The 12,264-nt window shown below is 44.6% G+C and overlaps 1 protein-coding gene across 1 annotated transcript in view; it reads right to left on the minus strand.

Annotated features, from left to right (window-relative positions):
• PDE6B (phosphodiesterase 6B) overlaps positions 1-1,741 on the minus strand; it is a 29,112-nt gene extending 27,371 nt beyond the window's left edge. The window contains exon 1 of the mRNA XM_028712929.2: positions 1,280-1,741. Within this exon, the coding sequence (XP_028568762.2) occupies positions 1,280-1,741 (462 nt within the window). The remainder of the gene's footprint in view (positions 1-1,279) is intronic.
• Between the last annotated feature and the right edge of the window lie 10,523 nt (positions 1,742-12,264).

Consider the following 12,264-nt stretch of genomic DNA (forward strand, 5'->3'; position numbering starts at 1 on the left):
AACTAACCCATCTAGCTGTAGAGATGTCTGAGATAGGCTAGCCTTTCTACATTCCATTCATCACAGAACATATACAATAAGTAAATTATACTGAAATCATAACAGATCTTTGACCTGGTGCAACCATACTGTCCTATTTTGAAGCTTCTTTTCTCAGGCAGGCAGCTGATTGATTATTGACGGGATCAAGAATTCAGGTCATACCTACCTGCTGGGTGAGGTGGGGGCTCAAACAAATTTTGTCTGAATGCAAACTGCAGGTGAAAGAGTTGAACAGTAAAAAGGTTTTTTTAAAAAAAAAAAAGTTAAAGGACCCCTGGATGGTTAACTCCAGTCAAAGGCGACTATGGGGTTGCGGTGCTCATCTTGCTTCAGGCCGAGGGTGCTGGCATTTGTCCAGGTGATGTGGCCAGCATGACTAAACCGCTTCTGGCATAAGGGGGCACTGTGATGGAAAGCAGAGCACATGGAAACGCTGTTTACCTTCCCACCGCAGTGGAACCTTTTTATCTACTTGCACCGGTGTGCTTTCAAACTGCTAGGTGGGCAGGAGCTGGGACCGAGCAATGGGAGCTCACTCTGTAATGGAGATTCGAACCGCCAACCTTCCGATCAGCAAGCCCAAGAGGCTTGGTGGTTTAGCCCACAGCACCACCCATGTCCCTGAAGCTGGAAGGCAGGCTGGCTTAGACATTTCTGGAAAGAGGCAATGTTTGCAATTCTATGGTGGTTGTAACATACCCTCCAACAGTCCCGATTTTGCCGGGATGGCCCTGGAATGACTAAAACCATTACAGCTTCTGCCTTGATCCTAGGGCGCCCCGATTTCTCCCAGCCAGTGGACAGGGGCCTCAGCTGGGAAGGGAGAGATCCCCGCCCCACTCCTGCTTGCACGCAAGTAGGAGTTGGGAGGCTGCTCCAATAGGCAGCACGAAGCCTCCCTTCACAGCTTAGTTGCCGGGGTCAGGGAAGGTGGAAGCAGCCCGGAAGCTGCATCTTAGAGCCCCTGCACCACCATCGTATGGGGACTTCCGAGCAGCTCCTGAAGCCAGCCAGATCCAACTGCTCCGGGCTGCTGAGACTGCATTTCCTGGGGACATTAGATGAAATCCGGGGATGGAATTTGTCTGGGGACTTATTTGCAAATCCGGGGACTGTCCCCGGGAAATGGGGATGTCTGGTAACCCTAGCCTAAGGCGTTTAGGGCTTTAAGTAGTACTAATGAGAGCACCTTGAATTGGTCCCAGAAAGAAACTGGCAAACAAATTGGTAGCCTTACCTCACCAACATCTGGGATGTTCACAGTCTTCTTGGTCTGCGCAACGTGCCCCACGACACCAATGTCTAAAGGGAAGACAATTTCGCAGTCAGGGGCTACCAAGCATTCTTCTAGTGCGCTCTCCTTATGAATGTTGAACAGCCGGGTTGCAAGCTCAGGGGTGCCATTTCGCTGCCTGAACATGAAGAGGCTGCACCGGTCGGCATGGATCAGGACACTGATTCTCCGTAGGGTCTTGAAGACGACCTTCTCCATGTTGATGCTCTCCTGCATGTCTTGGATCAGCTCAAAAAACGCTTCGCTCTCCTCCTCCTGGCGCAGCCCAGTGAACTCTTCCAAGCGTTGGTGGCTATTTGTCGTGGCAACCGGGGTCCCATTCCCCATTTTCTTCTCAAAATACTGCCTAGCAAAATCTGGGTGGGTGTCCAGGAATCTTTCAACTTCACCTGCGTTAATGCTCATGTTACCGTTCCTTTGATTCTGGGTGTTACCCTTTCACAACAATGGTCTCAGTGTAAAACATGGAGACAATGATCTGTGAGGGGTAATTATCCACCGACAAGCTGAGTATGTGGAAGGGCAGATCTTCTCAAGCAAACAGATTAGATGACCTGTCCCAAAGCCGCAAATAATTCCCAGCCCCCTCTTCGCAGATGTAAGATAAGTTATTATATTTTCATATTTAGAAGGAACAGATTTCTGCAACGCACTGCCCTTATTCTCTTCCTCATTTTCAAAATTGTGTATGTATGTGATATTTTTTCTCTCCTGGTAGTGGTCAAATAAGCTCTCCAAAACCTAATTAAACACACACCGCCGCGTTCTAATCCTTAGCTAACCAGGTGAATATCTTATTATTCCTGCTCTCAGAAGGGACATGTAGGAAACCTGAAATCAAATAAGGTATATATATTCCATAAACTGGCTGGTACAGACTGTCAACAAGAGGAATCATTTGTTGGACATAATGGGTTGTCTCCAACTAGGTTTTACTCAGAATAGGCTTACTTAAATAGTGAGCAGCCTAAGTTAATTATGTCTGTTAATTTCAGTGGGTCTACTCTGAGTAGGACAAGCATTACGGTATATACAAGCTTGTATTTTTCCTATTGGCTAAGCACCTAGCCTTGGCATTAGACAGAGGTGAAGTGGCTCACCTCAGGCTGACGTATTTTGGGAGCATAAAAATGCAAACTGACAGTTCTTTAGTAAAGGTAAAGGTACCCCTGCCCGTACGGGCCAGTCTTGACAGACTCTGGGGTTGTGCGCCCATCTCACTCAAGAGGCCAGGGGCCAGCGCTGTCCGGAGACACTTCCGGGTCACGTGGCCAGCGTGACAAAGCTGCATCTGGCGAGCCAGCGCAGCACACGGAACGCCGTTTACCTTCCCGCTGGTAAGCGGTCCCTATTTATCTACTTGCACCCGGGGTGCTTTCAAACTGCTAGGTTGGCAGGCGCTGGAACCGAGCAACGGGAGCGCACCCCGCTGCGGGGATTCGAACCATCGACCTTCTGATCGGCAAGCCCTAGGCGCTGAGGCTTTTACCCACAGCGCCACCCGCGTCCCTGACAGTTCTTTAGTTTATTATTATTTTCTCGCCAGCTTCTAGTGGGGGCACTAATTTGGATTTGCTGCCCAAAGCACCAAAATGTTTCGAGTCATTTCTGGCCTAGAAGTTTGATCCACTTTGGATAAGCAACCACAGAGCATGGATAAATTTTTTGGAAGCCGGATTCCCAGTTCCTTAGGACTTCTTCAAATCCATGCTTGTGGCTTCAGGAAAAAATTAAGCACCTTCCACCCAACACTCTCTTAGCCCATGCAGGTTCTCGCCTGGGTCAGTTGCAACTGTTCATTGGGGTGGGAGTTACAGCCACGTTCAAAAGGTGAAGTTATGCAATTGCAAAATCTCCATTAGATAGCATGCACAGTCAATTTAAAATCACGCTCCTGTGCAACCCATCCCATATTCATCTTCATACATGTGCACTGAAAGAGAGGCTTAAAGGCTCATAGGTGAAACTTCTTGCTTAGGAATGATGCTCATACATTGCACCCAGAATAGGAACAGTGTCTTGTTGACAGTATTTCGTTTCTTGATCTGGCCATTGGATGGCGCCATAGTACAATGACTGGTCCAAGAAGCTGCTGTGTCTGTCAAAATGACCTGGTAGCACATTGGGGAGGTTCCGCAATACACTATGTGGGAATTGTGACCTGTGTATTGTAATAATGGCCATAATCTTGGCGACACTGGGGGTGCTTATGAGTGTGTGTGTGTGTGTGTGTGTGTGTGTGTGTGTGAGAGAGAGAGAGAGAGAGAGAGAGAGAGAGAGAGAGAGAGAGAGCCTTCCTTGTCCATTCTGAATTACAGCAAAGACAGTGTTCGGACCTTTGTTTAAAGAGGTAACAGAAAAATATAATTGCTCTACATTTTTCCTGATTTTATAGTTTTGTCTTTTTTGTAAACCACTTTGAGGGCTTAAAACAACAACAACAACCAAGTGGTGTATACATTTTATGAAACAAATAATCAATCGTTTAAACCTGTGCCGAGAATTTAATATGTTGTACCCTGAAGCGATGAACAGATGGTAAAGATGGCGCACATTTCTAAATGCATCTCACCAGCTCCAGTATGAAAAATGACAAAATGTGTCATGATGCTGTAGTGTACATAGGCGTGTGTTCAACGCTGTCTTTAGCATATGCGCCGCCGGGGTGCAAAGATCTGCCCAGCGCCCCCAAATTTAGTTTAGTCCCCCAATTTCGCATGCATGTGAATGACAAGCACCACTTTGGTAAATGAGCGCACAAAGTCGAAAGTCCTTTAGTGAAACAGTAAGTATACATTTCGGTATATATGTATATATGTATTTTGTTTTTCTAGCTTGATCAAAATAATTATTTTTTTTCAAAACAGGTAGATAGTTAAGAGCTTAGGCAGCTTCAGCGGCCGGCGCCTGGAGTCCCCCAGAATTTGGCGCCCAGGTGCCCCACACCCCTTGCACCCCCAGGTAAAGATGGCCCTGCTTGTATTTACACACACATGAGGTAGAAACAAGATGCATTCCCCCACTACTGTGGCGCCCTGGGATTTGGGGGGCTCTGTGGAAGAGAGTCATTTGGGAACCCTTATAGATATGAAAGCAAGACAGGCATATGATTGGACTTTAATCTGTACAGTGATACCTTGGGTTACGAACTTAATTCGTTCTGGAGGCCTGTTCTTAACCCGAAACCTTTCTTAACCTGAGGTACTACTTTCACTAATGGGGCCTCCCGCTGCCACTGCCACTGCCACGCCGCCACTGCGTAATTTCCATTCTCATCCTGGGGCAAAGTTCTCAACCCGAGGTACTACTTCCGGGTTAGCGGAGTTTGTAACTCGAAGTGTTTGTAACCTGAGGTGTTTGTGACCCGAGGTACCACTGTACATGGAAGTATGGAGAAATATATCCAGTGCTTTTTTTCTAAAAAAATGTTTAGGGGTACTCTCATTTTCATACTCATATTGAAATACTGCCCCTCAATGAGGCCAACTTAGATTCACAAAATGTTCAGGGGTATGCGTACTTCTGCGTCCCCCCAGAAAAAAAGCACTGGATATATCCTAACACATTCACAGTGGTTAGTTTCTATTACAAGTGGAGTGGCAAACATTGCTTAATACGTTATATCAACACCACACTTTAAGTACATGAATGCATGCCATAAACAAAAAGAAACCATTTCAAATTTGAAAACAACCTCTCACTTACAAGTACACTGTGAAGTACTACATGTAAATTGGGGTAGATATGTTGATTATTAAACTACCCCAATTTACATGTAGTACTTATTCCCACGGTACCTGTAAGTGTTGTGCCTGAAAGTCTGCCCAAGCTGCACATTTTTCGTGAGGTTGATTATATAACCTAAAACACCCCACTAGATTTCGGTGAGCAACTCTATTGAATGTTCAGTGGTGGAGGAAGGGGGGTGCAGTGGGTACTGGCCGTCCTGGGTGTCATCCCTGAGGGCGGGGTGACATTGCCGCCCCGCCCCCCTGGGATGCTCGCCCCGCCCCCACGGGCAGCTAGCCCCGCCCCTGGGTGCACAGCATGTGTGCTGCTCCAGGTGTCGGAGCAGAAAGCTCCGCCTCTGTGAATATTTAAGGTACAAAGATGATTTTTGCAACTCTTTGTAAGGTCATCACCTCCTATTTTAGCCATGCATTTAACATCAAATATGAATCCATGCTTATCCTTAAACTGCTTAAATCTGCCATTTAGGTGAGCAATTGTTTCGTCCACCACAACTTCAAAGAATTCTATGGAAGATTTGTCTTTTGGATCAAGAATGGCATCTTCTGGTGTTTCATCTAGTAAAGTCTGTGTTACTCTCTCACACACAGCTCTGGGAATGTTTTCTCAATGAGATCTTCTTCAGCCCGCTGAAAAGACTGAAAGACAATATTTTCTCCGCTCTGCTGAGATTTTGTTGTGAAACAATCCCTGTGAAATTGTGAATTTCTTCTCCCTTCACCGTGTACTAAAAGAAAATGGCGGCTTCCTCCTCCTGGTATGCTGAGAGAACTGGGAAATTGTGCATGTGCAGGAAAAAAGGCATAAGAACAGGCTGTATGGGGGCCAGGCAGGGTTTCGTACAAGATTTTTGGGCCTCCTAAAGTGTGGAGTCCCAGGCAGTTGCCCAGTGTGTCAGGCCCTAAAACCACCATCCTAAATGATCATGGAAAAGGTATATTTGACATTCTACATGCAGACCCTCTAAGTGTCCCTATTTTCCAGGGGCAGTTCTGGATTTACAGAAGCTGTCCTGGTTTCTGATTTGATCCTGGAATGACCCACTTTTCCTTAGGACGTCCCTATTTTCATTGGAGAAATGTTGGGGGGCATGGAATAGGACAGCCATGTCCCCATTTTCATTGGAGAAATGTTGGAGGGGATGCTACATGTCAGCTTTGGACAATGGCTGCTCATTAAATGAAACCTGCTTCAATTCCACCATATGGTGGAATTGTTTAAACATCAAACAATTTTGGGAAACAATATATAACGAAATGAAAAAAATGTTTAGATATTCATTTAGGAAAACACCAGAAGGTTTTCTATTGGGAATAGTACCAGGAAGTCTAAAGGAAGAAGACAAGACATTATATTTGTACACAACAGTAGCCGCAAGACTATTGATTGCGAAAAATTAGAAAAGCGGTATTATACCGACAAAAACAGAGTGGCTTGCCAAATTACTGGAGTACTACAATACATCCAAAACAATGGGAGAAATTGGAAGGATCTCAAAAGAGAAGATAGACAGGGATTGGAAGGTGTTTAAAGGATACTTGCAAAACCATGTTGAAAAATCAGAACTCCTATTAGAATAAACAAGTTCCGTTTTAAATACTGAAATACTAAATAAGATGGATAACAATGTGTAATAGAAAAAGAAGCATGAAATTAGGTTAAAGGTGTGTGAAAGAAAGTAATAGAAGTGGAAAGAAATTGCAGTTGAGTAGATTGGAAGTCTAACACAAAGGTGGGTTGAGGGCTGGTGGAGGGTGATGGGAAAAGGAATTATCTGTGGAACTGAATGTAGGTATGTATGAATATTTTTAAGGATTGTATGAAATTTATGTTTGTATGCTTGTATATTCACAATATTTGTGTATTAATGCTGAATTATTTTAACAATAAAAACTTTTCAAAAAACAAAAAAACCCTTCTGCTTCAAAATACATTTGTCCTGTGGTAGCCCTGTCAGCTTCTCTGGTCTAGACTCTCTGTGAACTGTGTCTGAAGTGGCATTCATTAGCGCAAGTAGACATCTGGCCAAGGGCATCCTCTTTCTGGCGACACGTGCTGAGGATGGAATTCTTTAGCCTTTGACAGTTTCACTCCTTAGCTTTTTAAATCCAGCCTCAATAAAGACAGAAGCAAGCTTAGCTTACCAATAGCAGGCTGACAACTCATGGAGCTCTGTAAAGAACTCAGACACATGGCCCGGAAGGAGCGGTCATGCCGTGAGCTTAATCGACTAGCTCAAGAGATGCTTTCTGGGTTGAATGTATGCAACCCAAAGAGTAACTGTGTTTGTGAAGCTGTGGCTGCTTCTATTTTGGGGTGGGATCCAATCACATACCGCCAGCAAAATCAGCTTGTGAAATCAACGTTGCCTGTGAGATCTTGTGCAATAGGCTTAAGGTAAAGGGTAAAGGGACCCCTGACCATTAGGTCTAGTCGTGGCCGACTCTGGGGTTGCGGCGCTCATCTCGCTTTATTGGCTGAGGGAGCCGGAGTACAGCTTCCAGGTCATGTGGCCAGCATGACTAAGCTGCTTCTGGCAAACCAGAGCAGCGCACGGAAACGCCGTTTACCTTCCCACCGGAGTGGTACCTATTTATCTACTTGCACTTTGACGTGCTTTCAAACTGCTAGGTTGGCAGGAGCAGGGACCGAGCAACGGGAGCTCACCCCGTTGCAGGGATTCGAACCGCCGACCTTCTGATCGGCAAGTCCTAGGCTCTGTGGTTTAACCCACAGCGCCACCCACGTCCTGTGCAATAGGCTTACTTCATCAGCATATCAAACTTTCTGCAGTAAGGAACGTGATGATATGTACCCTTGCATTCGTGTTACCTGCACTCAAAAGCGTGCAGCCATGCTGTGCAGAAAAAGATTTAGTGCAGGAACATTTATCATCATTTCATCATTTTTTATTTGTATGCCGCTGTCCCACAGTTAAAAAAACAATGCTCAGGGCGGCTTACGGCATGACAAGATTTACATAATTACAAAAGTCACGAACAATAAACAAACCACATCAAAAAAATACACAACCAAACGGGAAACAATTTCCACATAAATCAAAATCTAAAAATAAGAATACAGCATTAATATCACAGTTTAAAATGACTTAGGTAAGAAAATAATGGCAACTTAAACAAAAAACAAAACAAAACGGAGCCCTCTCTGCCCAGCAGCGGCAGCAGTCCTTTATAGAACCCATCAGGCCCCGCCCCGGGCCAGGTGGTGAGTGGCAGGACTGGGGCCCTCAGGCACTGAGCAGGGGAATCCTCCTTTTAGTGGTCTTAGTGACCATACGGCTCTTCTCTGGGCTTTCCAGGCATGGCAAAAGGCACAAAGAAATGGCTGGGAACGAGCTTTTTGTGAGAAAAATTTCCTTTCTCAGGCAACAATGGAGATTATCATGGGAATGAGAACACAGTGGCTTGGGCAACTCAGAGCATCAGGTTTTGTAAGAGCCAGAGGTGGTGGCGACGTAAGAGATGTTAACACCAACTCTGAGAACTAGGCTGTGGTGAAAGGTGACGTAACAGCTGGAATGTACCCCAATATACCGTATTTTTCGCTCTATAAGACGCACCAGACCACAAGACGCACCTAGTTTTTGGAGGAGGAAAACAAGAAAAAAAAATATTCTGAATCTCAGAAGCCAGAACAGCAAGAGGGATCGCTGCGCAGTGAAAGCAGCAATCCCTCTTGCTGTTCTGGCTTCTGGGATAGCTGCGCAGCCTGCATTCGCTCCATAAGACGCACACACATTTCCCCTTACTTTTTAGGAGGGAAAAAGTGAGTTTTATAGAGCAAAAAATACAGTAGTTCACGCTGACAGAGAGAACATTGTTTTGACTGGGCCAAAAGAGGGGAAAAGTTAGATTTCGTCCTACCTCAGTTCTTAGCCAGCCCCAGTATAAAAAGTTTCCTCCAGCAAATGGTCAAGTCGCAGTTATTCATGCACTTCCCACGGACTGCCTCATATACGATGAAATTACAGCAGCCCACCGCAGAGCCAATATCAGGTGATAAGGAAATGCAGTGGAAAGCGTGAACAACATTGGCTGTCTCACAACATTGGGCATGTCCATGTGCCTCATTTTTAGGCACCGCTCCAGGCTTTAAAACTCTGCATCCAAGCGCCAAGCGTGTTTTTGTTTTGGTCCCACCACATTTCCTGGAAAAACCGCAAATGGCAATCAGATTTTTCACATGTGAGGCTTCCTAGGGAAAGAGCCCGGACAAAAACAAAACCCACTCCAACATGGAGCTTTAAATCACAGACTTGTGTCTGGAAAGCAAGTCCATGATCTCATGTCCCAGCAAACAGATCAGGATAAATGCTCAATAAGCAGGTCATCTGAAATTATTGCCCTGTGTTCCCATACCTATATTTACCCATGAAAATAAAGAAGTGGCAATTATAACAACACAACAAGATGGAAGAAATAAAATATTGATATCACACGTGGGTGAAGGGGAGTGGGGGGCATGTGAGAATCTATAATATTATTTATAATATAAATTTCCTAACTGTGATGTATTTACATACAGCAAAGGGAAGCCTAGAGTAATCATGTATATTTTAATTTAGGTAATCTATGTAATAGGCTTGTTGGGGGCCTAGGACTTGCCGATCAGAAGGTCAGCAGTTCGAATCCCCACGACGGGGTGAGCTCCCATTGCTCGGTCCCAGCTCCTGCCAACCTAGCAGTTCGAAAGCACATCAAAGTGCAAGTAGATAAATAGGTACCGCTCTGGCGGGAAGGTAAACGGCATTTCTGTGCGCTGCTCTGGTTCGCCAGAAGCTGCTTAGTCATGCTGGCCACATGACCCGGAAGCTGTATGCCGGCTCCCTTGGCCTATAGAGCGAGATGAGCGCGCAACCCCAGAGTCGGTCACAACTGGACCTAATGGTCAGGGGTCCCTTTACCTTTATGTAATAGGCTTATGTTAGAAAATGAATATGCATTTTGAATTTGATGTTTGTATTTTGTTTCTTTTTGGTTTTGAAATAAAATAAAAATAAAATAAAAAAGAAGTGGTTCCATAAATTATGTCAGCAAATGAGACTTTGTTAAGAGTGCTGGTTCTAGCTTTGAAGGGAGGAGGTTTGGGCAAGATACCCTCAGCAGCACCCCTACCCCAAATATCTTTCTTGTTGCTTCCACTCTTTCCTCTTGGGGTTGGACTCGATGGCCCTTGTGGTCTATTCCAACTCTATGATTCTATGATTCTCTTCTTTTGCCTCCTCTCTCCTCTGGGCCTGATGCATACAAAAGTCCAGAGGGCGCATGCAAGGCATGTTCAAGATTCTGCTGCAACTCATCCCTCTTGTCACTGTACACTCAGAAAAGGCAGATGAACAGGCAGAGAGAGCAAGGGAGAAGAGCAATAGGGGCCCTGGGTAACTGAATTTAAGTGTGGGGAAACCGAGAAACTGAGAGGACAGAAATGGACAGATCCTTCCATCCCACCCCCTGACCTTTCAGCCCTTGTTCAACTCCTAATGGGGATCCTTGCTGTAAATATGTTGCCAAATTCGGAGGCTAGGATTGAAGAGGTCATGGTCTGGTCTCATGAAAAGTAACTTGAAGGCTACATATTGTCACTAAAGGAAATGCCAAGAGGATCACCACCATTCAGAGTTGACTGAAGGGTCAAGAAGAGCGAGCGTTCATGAGTGTGGCGAGGCCTTATGTAATGTGCTGTGCTTGAACTAAGAGAGCTTATCTTGACACTGTGTCTGGGATGGGTGAGGCAGTGGAGTGCGTTTCCACCCAGGGTCGCTGCTGATCTCCAAAGTCTGGTACAAGCCATGACCTTTTAATGACAATCTAGTGGCTTGTGGATTAGCCCTCAGAGACAGATGTTGAGCTTCCTTTGAAACCGGTAAAGAGTGGTTCTTGAAGGCCATTTCTCTGCATTCCTGTTGGAAGGGGAAACTTCCAGAAAGACATTGTTCTGTCCCTGAGGGGAATAAGACTGAGTGGTCTACTCTATGGGGCATATCTGCCCGGGGAGCTCTAATTCTGCAAGGGGGCTAGGGAACTTTAATACAATTGTTATAAGAAAAAACTGCATCTACAGTTTCCAGAGTTGTTTGGGTAAACCACAGCAGATAAACTAGTACAAAACAAATGTAAGTTTGTTGTGTGCATATATATTTGTGTGTGGGTATTAAAAAACAGGCCACAACTTTATCGATTAGAGCAAAGTAATCAGGGGTTGGCACAGCACTGAGGGTAAGGATCAGTGCCCATTCAAACAGTCCGCCTGGTGCTTGATACCCATCCCAACACAACTGCCAAGGAGGCAGTCAACGGCCAAAAAAAACCCATCCCTTCGTGACACAGACCACTGATGTGTGTATATATTATTTGAGTACAATGCATGCAAGCAGATGAGCTCAGCCAAAGAAATGAGGATTGTTGAACTTGGCCAAATATCTTACCCAGAATTCTCATGAACTAGTACTCCGCTGCTTAGTTAGACTATTTTGGTCTTAATCTGTGTTTCTGTTAATAGGCTTTTAAAATAATTATACTAGAAATAGTAAACTACTGGATTAAACAAGAACATGGTAACCTCCAAGTTTTTGGTGTTTTGCAATGAAGATTTTGAGATTTTACCTTGTATTTTTATGTTGTGAGCCACCCTGAGATCTACGGATGAAGGATGGTACACAAATTAATTGATTGATTGATTGATTGATTAAATAAATATAGATAGATAGATGATAGATAGATAGATAGATAGATAGATAGATAGATAGATAGATAGATAGATGATAGATAGATTAGATAGATAGATAGATAGATAGATAGATAGATAGATAGATAGATAGATAGATGATAGATAGATGATAGATGATAGATAGATAGATAGATAGATATAGATAGATAGATAGATAGATAGATAGATAGATAGATAGATAGATGATAGATAGATAGCCCCCTGCTCTGAGGTCCTTAGAATTTAAATTCTGTCACTCGGGGATGGAGCCCCCACTGAGTTGTGTGCATGCAAAATATATGCAAGTTTTAAAATCTTCTTGGTTTCAGGCAACAAGTTATAAAAAATGATCTAAAGGGACGCGATTCAGTGTTTCTTTGCTGAAGCTAAGCATGTGAGTTTGGGCCTGGACAGAAAAACATCTGGAGACTTGAGGTAGAGTAGGGTTACCA

This window comes from Podarcis muralis, chromosome 17, assembly GCF_964188315.1.
Source record: "Podarcis muralis chromosome 17, rPodMur119.hap1.1, whole genome shotgun sequence".
In the NCBI taxonomy this organism is placed as follows: Eukaryota; Metazoa; Chordata; class Lepidosauria; order Squamata; family Lacertidae; genus Podarcis; species Podarcis muralis.